This window comes from Anopheles merus, chromosome 2R, assembly GCF_017562075.2.
Source record: "Anopheles merus strain MAF chromosome 2R, AmerM5.1, whole genome shotgun sequence".
NCBI classification, from domain to species: domain Eukaryota; kingdom Metazoa; phylum Arthropoda; class Insecta; order Diptera; family Culicidae; genus Anopheles; species Anopheles merus.
In genome coordinates this window covers 5,142,571-5,158,201 of record NC_054082.1, presented here as the reverse complement: position 1 = coordinate 5,158,201, position 15,631 = coordinate 5,142,571, and the positions used below count along the sequence as shown (strand labels likewise).

Genomic DNA, 15,631 nt, shown 5'->3' with positions numbered 1-15,631 from the left:
CTAGAAACAAAACAAAGAGCGAAGGCCTTACAATAGTGTATAAATCGTGCTCTAGTGTTTAAACGTTTCGGTAGGGGTGTGAGCGCTGCGTTACAACTTGTATACTCTACATACCGGGCAGCAGTCTCGCGATGAAGAAACTTACTTGAAGCTTTGTACAAATGCGTAAACAATAAATGTTAGTATTTTCGAATCGAATACAACAAAGCCGACTGGTTGTGCTTGTGCTGAATAAGACCGAACCGAATACAGGCTGTTCCAAGACACTTCCGTGACTCTTTCTTAAGGGAAGTGCACTTCACATAATGGAAATTGGACTCTATGGCACCCGTCTTCTAGGAAATTCCTATTGGATTTTTCCAACAATACTGCTATAGAGTCCAATTCCCTTTACATTATGGGTATTTCACGTAAGAAAGAGTCATTAAAGTGTCCCACATCTATGATAACTCCTGGGAAACCCTGTAGGAACAAATCGTTTAACAATCTTCGCTTTTAAATGGTCTATATTTCTAGTTTTTTTACAAATTTTCCTCATTAATATCGTAATCAATCATTTTCCGCTCCAGCACCCAAAACTTCCCGTTGAATCCCACGTCAATGATGCGCTCGTGAAAGGTCATGTACCGTGGCTGCAGATACGGGCAGACGGCCTTGTAGATGGCTAGCCCTTTGTCGTAATTATCCAGCCACAGGAAGGACACCACTCCGAGCGACAGCCGTCGCAGGATGCCCTCGTTGTGGCAGCGCTCCAGGAACGTTAAGTGCTGCGAGGCGATCGGGTTCTGGCAGGTCGGATGTACCAGCGACAGCTGATTGTACGCCCGCCGGAACTGGTCGTAAAAATCGGTCTCGCTGGGATTGCGCGCACCGGCGTACAGGCTGCCGGCGAGCAGGGAAACGTAGACGCTGCTCCGCACCGGTCGATCCCGCATCGTGCGGCCAGTGTCAATCACCATCTCCTTGTAGTCGATCACAAGATTCTTCCAGTACATGGCCCATTTCTCCAGTATCGTGCCTTTGTAGCGCTCGGGAAAGGTGATGGCATCCAGCCGGGCCTGTAAGCTGTCGTAGCGGGTTTTCAGCTGCTCGAACGTGTTCCGGAACAGGGACGGTGCACGCCGAAAGCCACGGGCGCCCGAGTTGAGGGACATTTTTTGTTCACTTGTTTACTAAGAGGGGTTAATTTAAGGGTTGCAATCACTAACAGCACTGTGTGTGCGTGTGTGTTTATGTAACTGTAGTAAAGTTGGGCCACTGCCCGTGCGAACGGTTGGGGCACATCGGTTTGTTTACATCTGCACATTGTTTGACAGCTGCACGAGACGGCATCCTTTGGAGAGCAATTCTTTTGGACGTAATTAACAACATTTTCCCTTAATTTATATGCTTTTTTAGCAAATAGAAGATAAAACCAAGCTAAATCATTAGGTAAATGCTTTTGATACAATTAAAATATGCTGAAATCCATTCAAATTAACATACAAACACTGAATCACTGTACCGTCTTGGCAGCACTGCTTCCCTGAATGAGAGCTGCCTGTCACGCACACAGACGCAATGTACGCAATCAAAACAAACCGATTTGGCGCCATGTGCTCGCGACACTTTTCGACGAATCCAAGCAAACTGGCCCCTGCAGCACACGGATGGCAGTGCGATGATCCGAAAGCAACGACCAAAAAGATCGAAATCCCAGGACGGTAAAACGAATGAAGCTGGTGACAGTGTTAAAAAAGAACCAACCAAACGGAAAAGGGAAAGGAAAAGTGTGCCCAAAAATGTGCTCCCGGCCGGGCAGTCGGAAGGTGCACAGGTATGACTGCAATGAAACGAATTAACTGTGTTCACTCGTAAGCATAACAACACCTCATTGTGCTCCTTTCAGTACATCAATCCTGCCATCGAACCGATCGTTCGACACAATGCCGGTAATCCATCGTCCACCTTTCTCCGGCGTAATCCACACCACAGCATCCTGCAGCTACCGTTGCAACCGAACGTGCTCACCAAGGACACGCTGCTAAGCCACTTCAAAACAACGCGCCCATTCACTGCAACTTTACCGATGCCGCTGCACACCACCCCGGGACTAGGGCCGGCGATGCCCGATTTGATGGTTCGGGCCATACACACCAAGCAGGCCTACGAGCGGGAACTGCACAGTCTGCGAAAGAAGTACCAAAAAGTCGCCACTGACCGGCCACTCGATCTCCATGGTAACGGCGAGGATGAGAGCGTGCAGCACACGGTGACACTTGTGTATGCCGCACTGCTGGACCGTGATCCCGATCCGTACCTGAAGCTGGAGACGAATTACAATCCTCACTTTACCGGCGGGACTATGGTGGCCGTCTCGGGAGGTGCGGGTGGCGCAACGATATTCAAAGCGACCGGGGAAAGCCTGCAGGATGTGGAAGTGCTGCGGTTACACTGTGATGGAGAAGGTTTCGAAGTGAGGCAAGTTCAAGCATGTCCGATGGAAATGGAAGGTCCACTGCTTGAGCTCGTACCGAGCGATGAGGGCAGCGTGATTCTTGCCAGGAAACGACATGTGGTCATAATACTGCGCGAGATTAATGTCACTCCGGACAGTGTGGAATGGCGTCCCGTTCAGCACATCTTTTCAGTAAACCCGTTGGCGAGCGTTTGCTTCGTCGGTGGATCGACACTGACGTTCTGTACGACGGATTACGCTCGCCAGCTGCAGCTGTGGACGGTCAGCGATGATGAGGAAACGTGTGAGGACATGGTAACGCTACCACAAGCCGCCCCGAAACTTTCACCCACAACGAAGGAGGGACGGGTGGCGTGTCACAATAATGACGACTGGTCGGCAGTGAGGTGCGTAGATGGCCATTCCCTTGTCGCTTGCCTCGATCGCACTCAAATCCATCTGTACACGGTGGTGCGAAACGGGGAAAATTCTCCGACCCGAGACTGGCGGCTTGCATACCGTGGGGCAAGCGATTTTTCGCGCTGGATATCCCCGTGCGAGCAGTGCTGCGCGCTGGAGGTCACATCTTCCGAGGAGCTTCTTTTTGTCGCTACCACTCACAAGCTAATTGTGGCAAAAATCGAAGAAAGCGTTGATCAACAGCCTACTGAGGAGAGCGCACAGAACGGAAGCGATTCGTTTGATTTCGGAAACGTTAAGCTCCTCGTGAAGGTGCTGCTAGTGTTTGCCCACAATCTGAAGCAATGTCCAGTGTTCTTGAGCCACCAGTGGAACGCTACTGCCGATCACGATACGGAGCACCATTTCGTCCTGTTTGGTAGCCATCTGCCGATGAGCTACGGTGTGGCAAGCTTCACCCGTTCCCCGAACCCGACCGACCTGTTCGGTGAGCCGGTGTACGCGACGCAACACTATCCCTACCATCCGCCGACCTTTCACGACACGTACAAGCAGGCACAAGCGCAAGGACATTGCCTGTCGGCGTACGAACCACTGCAGAAACGGTTTTACGCCTGCCAATCTGGAGCGGCACTGTTACGGAGCTGTTTGCCAACGGACAATGGAACGGAACGGCAAGAGCCTCGGCTTCATATCTTACTGCAGACTTCAGCTGGAGATGTGTTGCAGCAATCGCTTAGCTACGATTTCGATCGGGAGGAGAAGCAGCATGAGTTAAAACGGCACGATGCCGAGCGGCAACAACAGATCGGGGCACGTTTGCAGCAATGGCACGACAAGTTGGTAGGGCAGGCAGGACGAATACCGTACCGTGCGACCAGCTTTAAGACGATGCACAAGTTTCGTGACATTTTCAACTGTCCCGTCGAGGGAAGCGAACTGCGACAGACATTGTATCTTCCGCCGGAGGTCAAACGAAAACACAGGCGCAAGAAAAGGGAGGACGAGAACGAGAAAGACTTAGATACCGAGGAAGAGCAGCACGAGGACGATGAGGAAGATGAGGGTGTATGGTGTCCTGCTCAGTCCGTTGCCAGCGGTTCGTCTAGCGCCGCTGAACCGTCGGTTATACGGAGGCGCAGGAAGTATGGCCGTAAAGCGCCGCCACCTTGGCGACAGACGCTGGAAGAGCTGCAGCAGTACCGCGATGTCCTTGCGCCAACGTTGCTCAGCGTTTGGGGCGTCGGGAAGACTGGCGTACCACCGCAGGCTACGAATATGGAGCAAATCCCGACAAAACTGCCACCGCTGGCGGACATTAACGAGCGTGTCGGAAGCTGGGTAACGGCTGCCACCAGCGAACAGTTGCAGCGCGATACGGCAGAGACCGCCGAGGAAGACTTGGAACTGACCGTGCCAAATGTGACGGCTGCTGCTAAGGACGAGTATGGCGATATGAAGGAGGACGCGGAAGGGGATTTGTTTTCGCAACCACTGACACAGTCGCAGTTCATCTCAGCTTCCCAGCTGTCCCAGCAGATGGTGAGATCAACCGCTGCTCGACCTGCTAGAAAGACGTACTCGAAAGGCTTCTGAAGGCCATTCTTTAAACGTATTTGCCATTAAGTAACGCGATGTACAATTAATTCGTACAGCGAGTAAACTGATCATAGTAGCCAACACTGCCAGCAAAACGAAACTATGATACCAGATAGAGAGCACTTGTTTGTGTGTGTATTGGTTCTTTTCTGATGAAAGATTTGAATTTATTATTTCGTTATTTACCAATATATATATATACTTTATATATACTCGTGTTTATAATTATATATATATAAACTATTGTTTGTTTTTCTTTTATTACTCTTAACTTTTCTCCACTCTGACCTCGACTTAACATACTTTCACTCGCACATTCCATTCTCACACAAACGTGCACGCGAGAGCAATCTAGATGCGCGAGCGCGCGGGCGCTCAAATACGCACCGAATGCTGCCCTCCTCGCTCTTTCGCGTGTTTCATTGCGCGGCGTCCTTTTTGCTGCTGCCTTTTTTGTATCTTCTCTTAATTAATGTGGGAGAATGTGTTTTTGTTCTTCTCTTTCCCCCACTGATTCGAACTAACCCCCCCCCCCCCTGGGCTGTGGCCACCTTCTCTTCGTAATGTTTCTAAATAAGATTGGTTGCTGTTTCTGCAGTTTTTTCTTCTTCTTTAATTACTTTTCTATTTTACATATGTCACAGCAGTCCGATGGAACCCTTTTCCTTCCCGATGGAAGGAAGCAGAACACGAAGAGTCTAATAATGTTGTTTCCGTTTTTTTGCCTTCTTTCCATTCCGCGTTTTCCCTTTAAGATTTATATAAAACAATTTGTGGGGATTTCCCTTACACTGCGCATTCTCTCTCCACCCCCCTCCCCCTTCCTCCTCATACCGTGTAGCAGCTACTACTAAAACACTGTCTGCAAATTTTGCATAATTTTTCACTTTTTCTTTGCCATATTCTGTACATATTACGTGCTTTCGTCTGCCTTGCTAGTTTCCCTCCGGTCGGGCGTTTTAGTTATCATCTTACACTAACTCCCCTTTTTTCTCGGCCTCGCCTGGAAAGGGAAAAGACCCAACAACGGATTGCGTGTGTGTGTTATTCCTTTCCCATACCGAACACCAGGTCAGATCTTTCTCCACATCTTTCCCCGCGCACATGCACGCACGCAGAGCCATGCATAATTGCTATTCTCCTAGAGTGCACTTTGTTTGATTGCTATTTTGAGTTTTAAAAGTTGAGTTGTGAGTGTGTTTGTGTTTCATTGTTCGGTTCGGGTTTTGAGCGAAAAAACTAACCAAACCATACCATAACACCGTTTCGAATCCCATTCAACTTGTGTATTTTCATTCAACAACGACGAATCGACAGATGATGTTGAGCGCGCTCGTGTTTTAGTTTCCATTCATAGGCTCGTCTACAGAAAGAAAGCAGAATGAAAAGCAATTAAAAAAAAAAAACTATAATTCGTTGCATTTAGGTCTGTCTGATCCGGCCGACAAACTTCTCTTAACTCGCTTTATCGATCGTGATATTGCGCACGGCAAGCAGATGGAAGATATTCGTTGAAGAGTTCCACATGTTCACGGCAAAAGTAACGTTCCACCACACCGGAGAACACAGCAAAGTGGACACTTCCTCCTTTCAGTCTATACTGGTGTGATCGGCAGCTCAGCTTATGATTGTTGGCGGAAGTGCGAAGTGAATCATTTTGAATTTTTCAACTGACCCCCTTTGTGTCTGATCAGAGAAAAGGACGAACCATTGCTACCGATCTTCGGGTTTGCTATGAATGAAAATATTGAAGGAACAACAATTCAATGGAGCTCCATTCATTCAATCCCCTTCCTTCTCAACGCGTGTTGTATCACCGGTCAATATTTCGACCACATGTCGTCGTGTCGACATTAAATTAGTTGTACCTATTTTGCTGCACTACAGTCAATTTTACAACACAAGCTTCTAGTGCGGTTCCAAGATGTGTTTTAATATTCTGCACGTAGTTCACACCTTCAGTGCAGAGTCAGGTAGGGAATTACAGTACAAAGAATAAACAGAACTGTTATAGAATGCCCGTCTGTATGCACATGCGCATTTTTTTAGTGCCGATCGGTATCTTCCGTCCGAATTCCTATCCATTTCACTTCCCTACTATAGGAGATGCTGGTTTAAAATGTACTTTATGATAAGAAGAAGATCTTTCACTGCTGTGTGTGTGTGTGTGTTGTGATTGTTGTGTGTACGGCGGTGCTGAATATTGAATGGTGTTTGGTTGTGTAGATAGTATATGAACAAAAGGTTGAAGAAAATGTGCTTTACTAACACTCCGCTCATTCTCTCCTCTTTCTAAATCCTTCTTTCTGAAACGAATTCTCAAACAGTGTCTCACCATTTCCTATTTACTAAGCTTATTTAAAGTGGCTTCTTCCAGGGTTTCTCTCTCTCTGTGAAGTTCTGCAGCTATTCCCCGACTTCCCCCCATACGTTACTAGCTCACTCTACCGTTCGTTTTGCTTTCGAGAGTGTTTACCCCATTCACGCGCATACGATCTTTCCGAAGATTTCTACACACAAACATAACACAAGCACGCTCACGCACGCACGCAATTTTGATAGACGCATTCATCCGTATCGCTCGCGAACCATCCCATCTCCAGTCGTACTCGCATCTACACTTAAGTCTAGGAACCTAAAAGCTTAAAGAACGAACGATTATTGTTAGAAGAACTAGCGCGATGCCGTTGCTTTCGGTCGTGTATCACTGTTATAAGACGCTGACTCTACTACTGCTGCTAGTGGAAAAGACCGGGACACACTCACACTAATACCCTTTGGTTGTTGTTATGTTCCTCGATCGATTTCCCGGTCTCTATCACCATTCCCATTCATTCCAACCAAAAAAAAAAAAAAAAACGCTCGCATGTATCTCATGAACTCGTTGCCATCGTTTGTATTTAATCCATAATCGAAAGCGCTGTAATCGTAGCGAGATCGATTCGTCGGATGGCAAAAACTAAGACAAAGAACGAGAGAGAGCGAGAGAGTTTTGAGAAATGGATGATCTCTGGTGATGCATGATGAAGATCCATAGTACAGTGTAGCGTCCAGACGGCATCAACAACAGAGCACGGAAGCGAAGCGCAGCAACAGCATCGTGGAACGGCGTTTGCCTCCCCCCTCCCAACTCTTAACCATCCTCCTTGGGGGGTGTAAACCATCCGTTCTTTTCGTGGATTTGCACGAGCGATTTGAAACTTTGCTGCGCTCTAGCTAAGCTGTACTGGCCCTGGGAAAGAGACTGATTCTCGATTAGTTTGTGGATGAAACTGGCGCAACATGGGCTGCCTCAAAAAACGAACATCTCGTTTTTCAACGGCAGCAATAGAGAGAGAAAGGGAGAGAGAGAGAGAGAGATCGAGAGTATTAAATTTCTTACCTTGGTGGGTCCGAACTGTATTCGCGCCTTGCCCTTGACTAGTGTGGCCGCTATTTGCATGATGACCGCCTCCACGGTGTAAGCCGAGCTCCAGCCTTGCTTCGTGAGCAGCTCCATGCAGATGGCACCACCGACCAGTACGTAACCACCTGCGTGCAAAAAGGGTGCAAAGGAGGTAAGAAAAACGGGGTCGCGCCTAGCTATTCGCTGCCTGCTTACCGGATATGATTGGATGCACAACACGCACAAACGGTGGCTCGAACGGGTACGTCTCCTTGAAAATGATGTTCAGCAGTATGCTGTCCTTGCCTTCGCGCTCCTTCAGCAGGACCAGATCGTTGTGCAGCGGGCTGTCCGGGTCGACCGACATGAGGCGGATGTTCCACTCGTAGATGGAGTCGTTCACCAGCTCTATCGAGTACATGTTGTTTTTGAACGAATCCGACCGGTAAATGTCTCGCAGCTCCTTCATCAGTCGATCCGTTGCTTGGACCGAGCCGGACACCGAACCCTGCCAACGAAACAGTCACGGTTTAGGAGACGATCTACCATGCAAGGGTGTAGAGAGTATACTCATACTTACCTTCAAATAATCCTGCCGTTGCGTTTGTCTTAATCTTTCCAATGTTGCTAGGTGTTCTACCTCCATTTCGTCTTTCTACAGAAGGGATGGGAAATAATGTTAGCTGGATTGTTAGCCTGGATGCATTGAAATTTGGTTATTTTTCCCGCAAACGATCAAAAAACAGCAAAATCACTCCCTTTATACAGAACCACATGACACACCCTATTGTTTGTGTGTTCCGGCAAACGGTTGGAGATAAATGTTAGCTCTCTCCCCTATGTGGTAATCTTAGACGACACCGGGAAGATACTATCAGCTTCATCCTGTTAACTTCATGATCACTATTCGAGAGAATAAGACCATTTACGATGTTTTCAAATAGGACATTCTGATAAGCTTCCAAACACAGTGAAGTCAAACAAAGAGCAGTGGTGTACGACTTGCTGTAAGTGCTGCTGGATGTAATCATTCTGTTTTTACCATGAGCTGTTGTGCGTAGTGCCCGCCCCATAAAGGTCAAACCTCGCGTGCACACACATTTATGCTGACGTGTGCACGTTACCCAATACGCGGCTGTTTCTCCGATACTGTTTACACGATTCATGCAACTGCAGCATTTCGCAAAGAACAAACAGCACAGAATGCATTAATTTTCTTCCCCAAAAACCGGACTGAGCCCCCCCTTCTGGCGGCTGCTTGTGCATATTCCACGCGAGAATTCACAATATTTCCATTTCCGTACCTTTGCCGTGCTACGGCCATCGTCCATCTCGAGGGGCAGGTCCTCTTCGCCTTCGCTTTCCTGGTCGCTGTCGCCGACCACATCCTCGATATCATCACAGTCGGAGTCGATCTCGTCGATCGCCTGTTGCTGCTGCTGCTGCAGCTGCAGTTGCTGGTGTTGCTGGTGCGCCGGAAGAAGCTGCTGAGGTGACATACCGTGCTGGTGGAGCTGGGCAGCTGGATGTAGGTGTGCCCCGGCTGCGCCACCGTTCGGCTGGAAGGCTTTCTTCAGCGTTTCCAGATCGGGAGGTAGTGGGACCGTATGCTGCCGGCAGAGTTCGCGCAGCAGTATGTGTACCTAGCGGGTGCGAGGGAAGAATATTACATTATAGTTAATCCTCTCCATATCCTTGTCGTAAGAAGGACTTGATTGCATTAGATGCTCCTGGCTTACCTGATTTATAACGTGATTATCTAAACCTTTCGTGTTCGTAAGTATTTGTACAGCGTTACTAATACTTGTGTCTTCGCTCTCGGCGAACCATACTGGTGGCGTGGATGGATACGTTTCCTGTAAAGCATAAAAGATGGTCGAATAGGAAAAGGGGGGAAAATTTTATTATGAAGAACATATGAATTGTACCTGAAAGATGAATTTCTGTATCGCACAAAACAAAACAAGTTACACATAAATTCGTTTTGCAGTGGCTGCAATGGTTTCTTGCTCTGGAGCATCATGAGCCTCCACCCATCCTCACCCCTCCATCACACATTATTATCATATATCTTCACATTCGTCTTCCTTAACCCCCCACCACCAGAGCCATTAGAAGGATCAATATTTGTATTGGCTTCAGTGTTCGACCCAGCCAGACACAAAGAAGCCCAAGTCAGACGCTTGGCTTTGTCCGGTACAACCCACTGCTCTCTCTCTCTCTCTCTCTCTATCTCTATCTAAGCAGCATCCTGTGGCATCGATTGAGGGCGTACATAAAAACGAAGAAAAAAGGTCAATAACACAAACGGATACGTGATGAACGGCATCCTAAATGTTTTGTGCGAGTTGTTTGTGTGTGTATATTAATCAGGAAGAGAAGAATTTGTGCAATATGTGCAATAAAACAAATCATTTTTTAACTAGCCATCAAACAAGGAAGTGCTATTGTATTCAGCTGTGTGTTTATGGTAAAAATAATTAACAAAAAGATTAATACATTTCAAAACAAATCTCAGTTTGTTTGTTGCTGTTTTTTCAACACACACTCATACACATTTGCTCTTCCCTTAGCAGTATAGAGCAGGAAGGATGGATACACGATGGATACACGTGAACGGGAGAGTTTTTTGCATGTCAGCTGTGAACTGATGCGACAAAGTGTGCCTTGCGTGGAAATGTCACCTGCGCTTGGTGGTGTTCATTAAATGGTTCGTTTTGTAAACGATACCCGGTGCATTTTCCGCACTACTGAACAAGCAAGCATACAATCCAACTGGAACATGGTACGCGTGCATTATGTGTGGCTGTGCGTAAGGATAACATGGAAATACGGAAAACACCATGTTTGATACGGTATTATGAAATCTACATGAGCTGAACCCATTCATGACGGTGCAGTTGACTGACTGGGGAGAATAAGGTATGTGCATGTTCAAAACAAAACGCTTTCTAACGCTTCATTATTGTGTAACAACACAGCTTAAAGTCCTTCTCCATCTGGGTCTGTAGCGGTCGTTTCTCCAAGATATATCTTTAGAAAGTTTTCTTCCTCGACACACACACATACACGCTTGACCTTCGTGCTTGGTACGAAAAATTCTATACATGTTCTTAGTTTCGCACGTTGCCGTCATCATCATCATTGCATTATGACCTCGCACAGCCTTCTACGATGCTTGCCAAGCAACAGCACCAGAATGGGACTGAGAAATTGACCTAAATTGTGAAGTACTTTCCCTCTGCACTTGTACACACGGTATTGATATTCGATGCATCATGCAATTCTCTCTTTTTCTCCCTTCCTTCCTCTCTCACTATGTATGTTTCGCTGTTTTTTCGTTTAATAAATAACAGCGTAAAATTGACATTTTTTCAATGTTTTCTAGAACTTGTTTCCATTTGTTTTGTACAAACGTGTCACACAATATGCTTGAGGTACTGCTCCGAAGCGAATGCAAAAACACAACGAATGTTTTGTGTTCACGGTTTAGCTTCGGCTGTGGGAAGTACATTTATCAACAAATATATTTTGTTTAGTTTGACCGACTAGCGGAGTTATGTTGAAGGTGAATTGCTGGGAAAAAAAGTCCAGCAGCATACACTTGCGATAAAGCCATCCTCAACTAAGTTAACTTATAAACCTGCCATGTAGATACACGTGGCAAAGCTGCACAGAGAGTTCAAACCAAAATAAAACACTGCAAATAAGGAAAAAATGGCATTGCAGGCATCAGGGTTCCGACACTTACCGTAATGTTGGCATGGATTACGTATTGCTTGCCGTTGCGCCCGATGAAACGGCAGCACAGCTCGTCCACCGTGGCGTTAAGGATTTGGAACCGTTCATGGTTCTTGGGGAAGACCTGCTCGAGCGTTTTGATTTCTAGCTTCAGCGTATTCAGGCACGCCATCGTGCCGGACCGACCGGAACCCCCGGAGGAGGCAAGGTGTAGTGGTTCCTCTCACTACACCCTGTGACACGCCCGGGCAGTGGGACGCGTACAGCAGGCAGTGCTGAAACTGGGCGGATGATGGGCCTCAAGACACGAGATGCGAGATGCAGTGTCCCTTTGATTGGATAGGCAGGAACTCTTCTCCGACCGGGAGCTTTCCCGTTTGACCACTTCCGGTCACTGTTTTGCTTCACTAACACGCACGCACATACAACAGCCAAGGAACACAATTTAACTACCAAAACACTTCCTCGCTTTCACTCACCAAGATGATGCGAATGGAACCCGCAAGGGAGAGAGGTCGTCCTAGTTTGACAAGTTGTTTTTCACTACCCAGCACACTAGGATACAGGAACGCGCACGCACGCACGCACGCACGAAAGCACGCACACACACACGCCCACCCACTCGCTGGAGCAGTTTCGACACGCAGGCAGCTCGCACACTGTTGACTTCTCGCTCTGGCGCAAGGAAACAGGGTGCCGCCGCAGCTCGACCGTACTCTGCGCTCGCGTGAGATTGTGCTGTGTTATTGTTTATTAGCGAGTACGTGCATTGGGGTGGGAGGGAATCAGGACACACACCGCTACACTGTATGGCACGGAAGGAAAGGAAAAAGAACAAGAACACATTGAGACACACATATACAGAGACACAAGGGAGCAAATAAGCTCGTTGTTAGCAAGAAACGAAACTTTTGCAACACAATGCACGTTTTTACACTTGTGAATATCCTTCTTTACAACACCGTTTTAGAGAAAATAATGTTTTTTTTTCTATTTAATTGTCGTTAGTAGGTAAAGAAAACGGTTTTACGATGTATTTCACATCCCCAGCTTAAACACTGTTGATTGCAGTTGTTTTATCACAAGAGATATACACACACACACACACACACACACACATGTACAATTACATACACGACCCTAATACGCATTATTAATAAAGCTTGTATGCACCCTGTAGCTTTTTTCCGTGCGACTTTTTACTGCTGCGTCGTACATAGCTTTCTTTTTTTATTGCACGGGGCATACATACGGGAGTCGGGATAAGCAAATGCCAGGCTTCCTTCGAGGACACTGCTTTACTGTTGTCTTGACAACTACCTTGAACAGGAGACGCCTTTGTTGCCGCAGTAAAAAATTCGTTTGAAACGAATAAAAATACTGACGGAAATTGGCTTAACGAGAGATCGAACTAAGAACCAAAGCAGCTCCAATTGCAGCGAAAGGATCTTGACGTTTGCGACAACTAACTGACAGTTGGTGCTAGAGTCTGGTGCTGTTTTTTTTTGCATTGGACTTTATCCTTCTTCTTCACCCGTGCCCCTACCCGGAAAGAACAACGTTGATTTTTTTCTTCTTTTTTGTTGGGCGCTTGCCGTGGTTGCTTAGTTGTCGAGGATATGTGCGGTTTCGAATGTACCGTTCAAGAGATGCAGCACACAAACACAAGAGCGCGCCCGCGCATACACATACACATACAAGCACACGCACGACGGGCTCACGTCCAACGTAACAAACCGTCCCCCGAGCACTTCCTGTGCCACACACTTGGACGATATGAAGGTGACGGTTAATCGCTTATTTCAGCCTTTTTTGCAATGGTATTGTTTCGTGGTTTGGGAATTCTACGAAAACAGCTTTCGATTGCTTCCTTGATCGAACATCTCCGATAACCGGTTTGGTTCCTGCGCTGCAGGTACATCACAAAAGGAACCCTCGACTATAATCGCTGATCCCAGCACACATTCCAACAAACACTCACGACGCACGTACACAAACACACACACACACACACATACGCTTTACATACGTCACAATGTTCGCGCTGTCACAGAGAAAACATTAATGCCCGCTTTGCTTATGCTATTCCCTCCCTGCAGCACTTCCGCCGGTGCTTGGGCACTTTTTCCCATCATCACACCACGCCCACCCAACAAGACACAGGGCGGCCACGGTCATAGATTTTCCATTTGAGGAAATTTCAACCCCTGCCCCCCTCCCTCCCCTTACTGTGCTTCACAATCTTCACACCCCGCCCGCCAACAACAGACAGGGGCAGTATTATTGTGCAAGGGTTGCTGCTTCGCGAAACCCCCAACACACAACAAAAGAACGTCGATTGTCGACGTTTGCTCTTGGGGGGGAGCCGCGTCCAAGTAACATTTTGTTCATTGCATTTTTCCAACACCCGATTAAACCGACCTCGGTCGGGCGGCTTCGGTTATGCATCGAAATCAGAATTTAAAAAAAAAAACCGGTGCTGCCCTCGATTTCCCGACTGACAAACGCGATGGCAAGTTCCAGCCGACTCAATACGCGCCTGTCTATGTGTGTGTATGCGTGTATAGGTTTTCCCTTTTCGCGTGCGGTTTGTCTGCTTTTGCACTACCACAAGCGATGCCGAATAATACAAAAAACGGCACTTTCATGAGAGCCATTACCACCATTACCAACCTCTCTTCCGATTGCCGCCCTTGCGCGATGGTTGGGTCGGGGGAATAAGTTTTTTTTTTCGTTCGAAAGGAGAGGGGAGGGGGGCGACTTTGTCAAGGCGCAGCTCGTCGCGGGAAGGTTAGTGCGCGGATGGGATTCGAAAAGTAAAACTTTGCAGTTTCAGGAACGGAAGTTGAAAATATGTACACACACACACACACACACTTGACGCGGAGTTTTGCGTTTTTTGCTATTGCTGCTGCTACTGCTGTTGCTACTGCGACTACTGCTGCGCTACCCATCCTTCCGTGACACACCTCCGGGGAAGGGCGACGACGACCATACCGAAACCAATACCATGCCAGCGTTAAGGGCTCCCCCCATGACAGGAAAAACTTGATACGGATGGGGTACACCATCACAGTACACCACGACACCACACACTACAGTCCCCGACAGCCCGCTGCTTGGGCAATGTGTGTGCTCATTAATGGAGGAAATGGGGAAGCTTATTTTTGCGGACCTCCGTACCTCTAATGGCTCACGGAGAAGAAAAGGGGGATCTCTTCAATTCGATTCCCTGTAACACGCGCACACACACATACACGCACACACAAAAACACACATACACAGGAATCTTCAAGGGAAAATCGATCGTCGAGGTACGCTTATTTCGAAACAGTTCGCTTTTTGTCTTTTGCCACCGTTAGGCTATATCCCCCCCTTTGTTGGCCGTTTCCCGTACCAGAGCAGCAGCACCAGCAGCTAGGAAAATGGATCACCACCTTCCCTAATCCAGCAGCAGCACCAGCACCTTAATTACGGTGACGCAGTGCGACCCGTCACAGAACGAACATTTGAGCGATTTTTCTACCGTTTCAACTCGCCAACACGTAGCGAACGCAACGCACGGAAAACACAATTGCAGTAGGCACATACAAACACGGGATGAAAAGCGCACTGTTTCCGCGAATCACGCAGGCAAAAATTCTCGACGAAATATTTGGTTTGCTCACAGGTTCAGCAGCACAAAGTACGTACGCATACACACAGGCATGTACACACAGAGACGGAGGCTCAGGGTAGCGCTAGTGGTGGGCTTTCGATTGCGGAACGCACAATCCGATCCACTTCAACCGTGGTTGCCAAACAGCTGTCAAGTAGAATTTGGCGAAATATTCTCACAAAAATATGAAAATGCTTGATAAATGTTGTGGAAATGGGGGGAAACCCACAACAAATTACAAAAAAAAAATTGATTGATCTCTGCTGAACCGCACACTGCAGTGAAATCTTTGCATCGCGTTTATTTGGAACATTCGTCTAAAAACACTGCGGAGTATTTTGAATCTATATTTTAATCAATCATTTAATCAGATTTATCGGTTTGCAAGCTT

General features: G+C 47.4%; 3 protein-coding genes across 12 annotated transcripts; 1 reads left to right on the top strand and 2 right to left on the bottom strand.

Moving 5' to 3' along the window:
- Positions 1-488: 488 nt before the first annotated feature.
- LOC121590330 (mitochondrial import inner membrane translocase subunit Tim29) lies at positions 489-1,279 on the bottom strand. Its single transcript, XM_041909906.1, has one exon. The coding sequence runs from the start codon at positions 1,152-1,154 to the stop codon at positions 522-524; it is 633 nt and encodes a 210-aa protein (XP_041765840.1). The 5' UTR covers positions 1,155-1,279; the 3' UTR covers positions 489-521.
- A 279-nt stretch (positions 1,280-1,558) lies between these two features.
- On the top strand, positions 1,559-4,615 carry LOC121590313. The gene is made up of 2 exons (XM_041909877.1): positions 1,559-1,816; positions 1,889-4,615. The coding sequence occupies exons 1-2, from the start codon at positions 1,661-1,663 to the stop codon at positions 4,451-4,453; spliced, it is 2,721 nt and encodes a 906-aa protein (XP_041765811.1). The 5' UTR covers positions 1,559-1,660; the 3' UTR covers positions 4,454-4,615.
- Positions 4,616-5,081: 466 nt separating this feature from the next.
- Positions 5,082-15,359, bottom strand: LOC121590319 (ubiquitin-conjugating enzyme E2 Q2). Of its 10 annotated transcripts, none has more exons than XM_041909887.1 (8): positions 15,090-15,359; positions 11,593-12,387; positions 9,581-9,697; positions 9,146-9,484; positions 8,422-8,496; positions 8,058-8,349; positions 7,839-7,987; positions 5,082-7,700 (listed from the first exon to the last, which is right to left on the bottom strand). In XM_041909887.1, exons 2-8 carry the CDS (start codon positions 11,752-11,754, stop codon positions 7,590-7,592), a joined length of 1,245 nt encoding a protein of 414 aa, XP_041765821.1. In that variant the 5' UTR covers positions 11,755-12,387; positions 15,090-15,359; the 3' UTR covers positions 5,082-7,589. The 10 variants fall into 10 exon arrangements, with proteins under 10 accessions (XP_041765821.1, XP_041765820.1, XP_041765819.1 ...); XM_041909886.1 differs by having other exon boundaries at positions 15,109-15,359; XM_041909885.1 differs by having other exon boundaries at positions 15,174-15,359.
- Between the last annotated feature and the right edge of the window lie 272 nt (positions 15,360-15,631).

Excerpts from the sequence above, each read along its gene's own strand:
- LOC121590330 (XM_041909906.1), bottom strand. The coding sequence starts at position 1,154 with ATGTCCCTCAACTCGGGCGCCCGTGGCTTTCGGCGTGCACCGTCCCTG.
- LOC121590313 (XM_041909877.1), top strand. The coding sequence starts at position 1,661 with ATGATCCGAAAGCAACGACCAAAAAGATCGAAATCCCAGGACGGTAAA. Across the intron at positions 1,817-1,888 it reads GGCAGTCGGAAGGTGCACAG|TACATCAATCCTGCCATCGA; the intron begins GTATGACTGCAA and ends TGCTCCTTTCAG.
- LOC121590319 (XM_041909887.1), bottom strand. The coding sequence starts at position 11,754 with ATGGCGTGCCTGAATACGCTGAAGCTAGAAATCAAAACGCTCGAGCAG. Across the intron at positions 8,497-9,145 it reads ATGGCCGTAGCACGGCAAAG|AAAGACGAAATGGAGGTAGA; the intron begins GTACGGAAATGG and ends TCCCTTCTGTAG. Across the intron at positions 7,988-8,057 it reads TGTGCATCCAATCATATCCG|GTGGTTACGTACTGGTCGGT; the intron begins GTAAGCAGGCAG and ends TTTTGCACGCAG.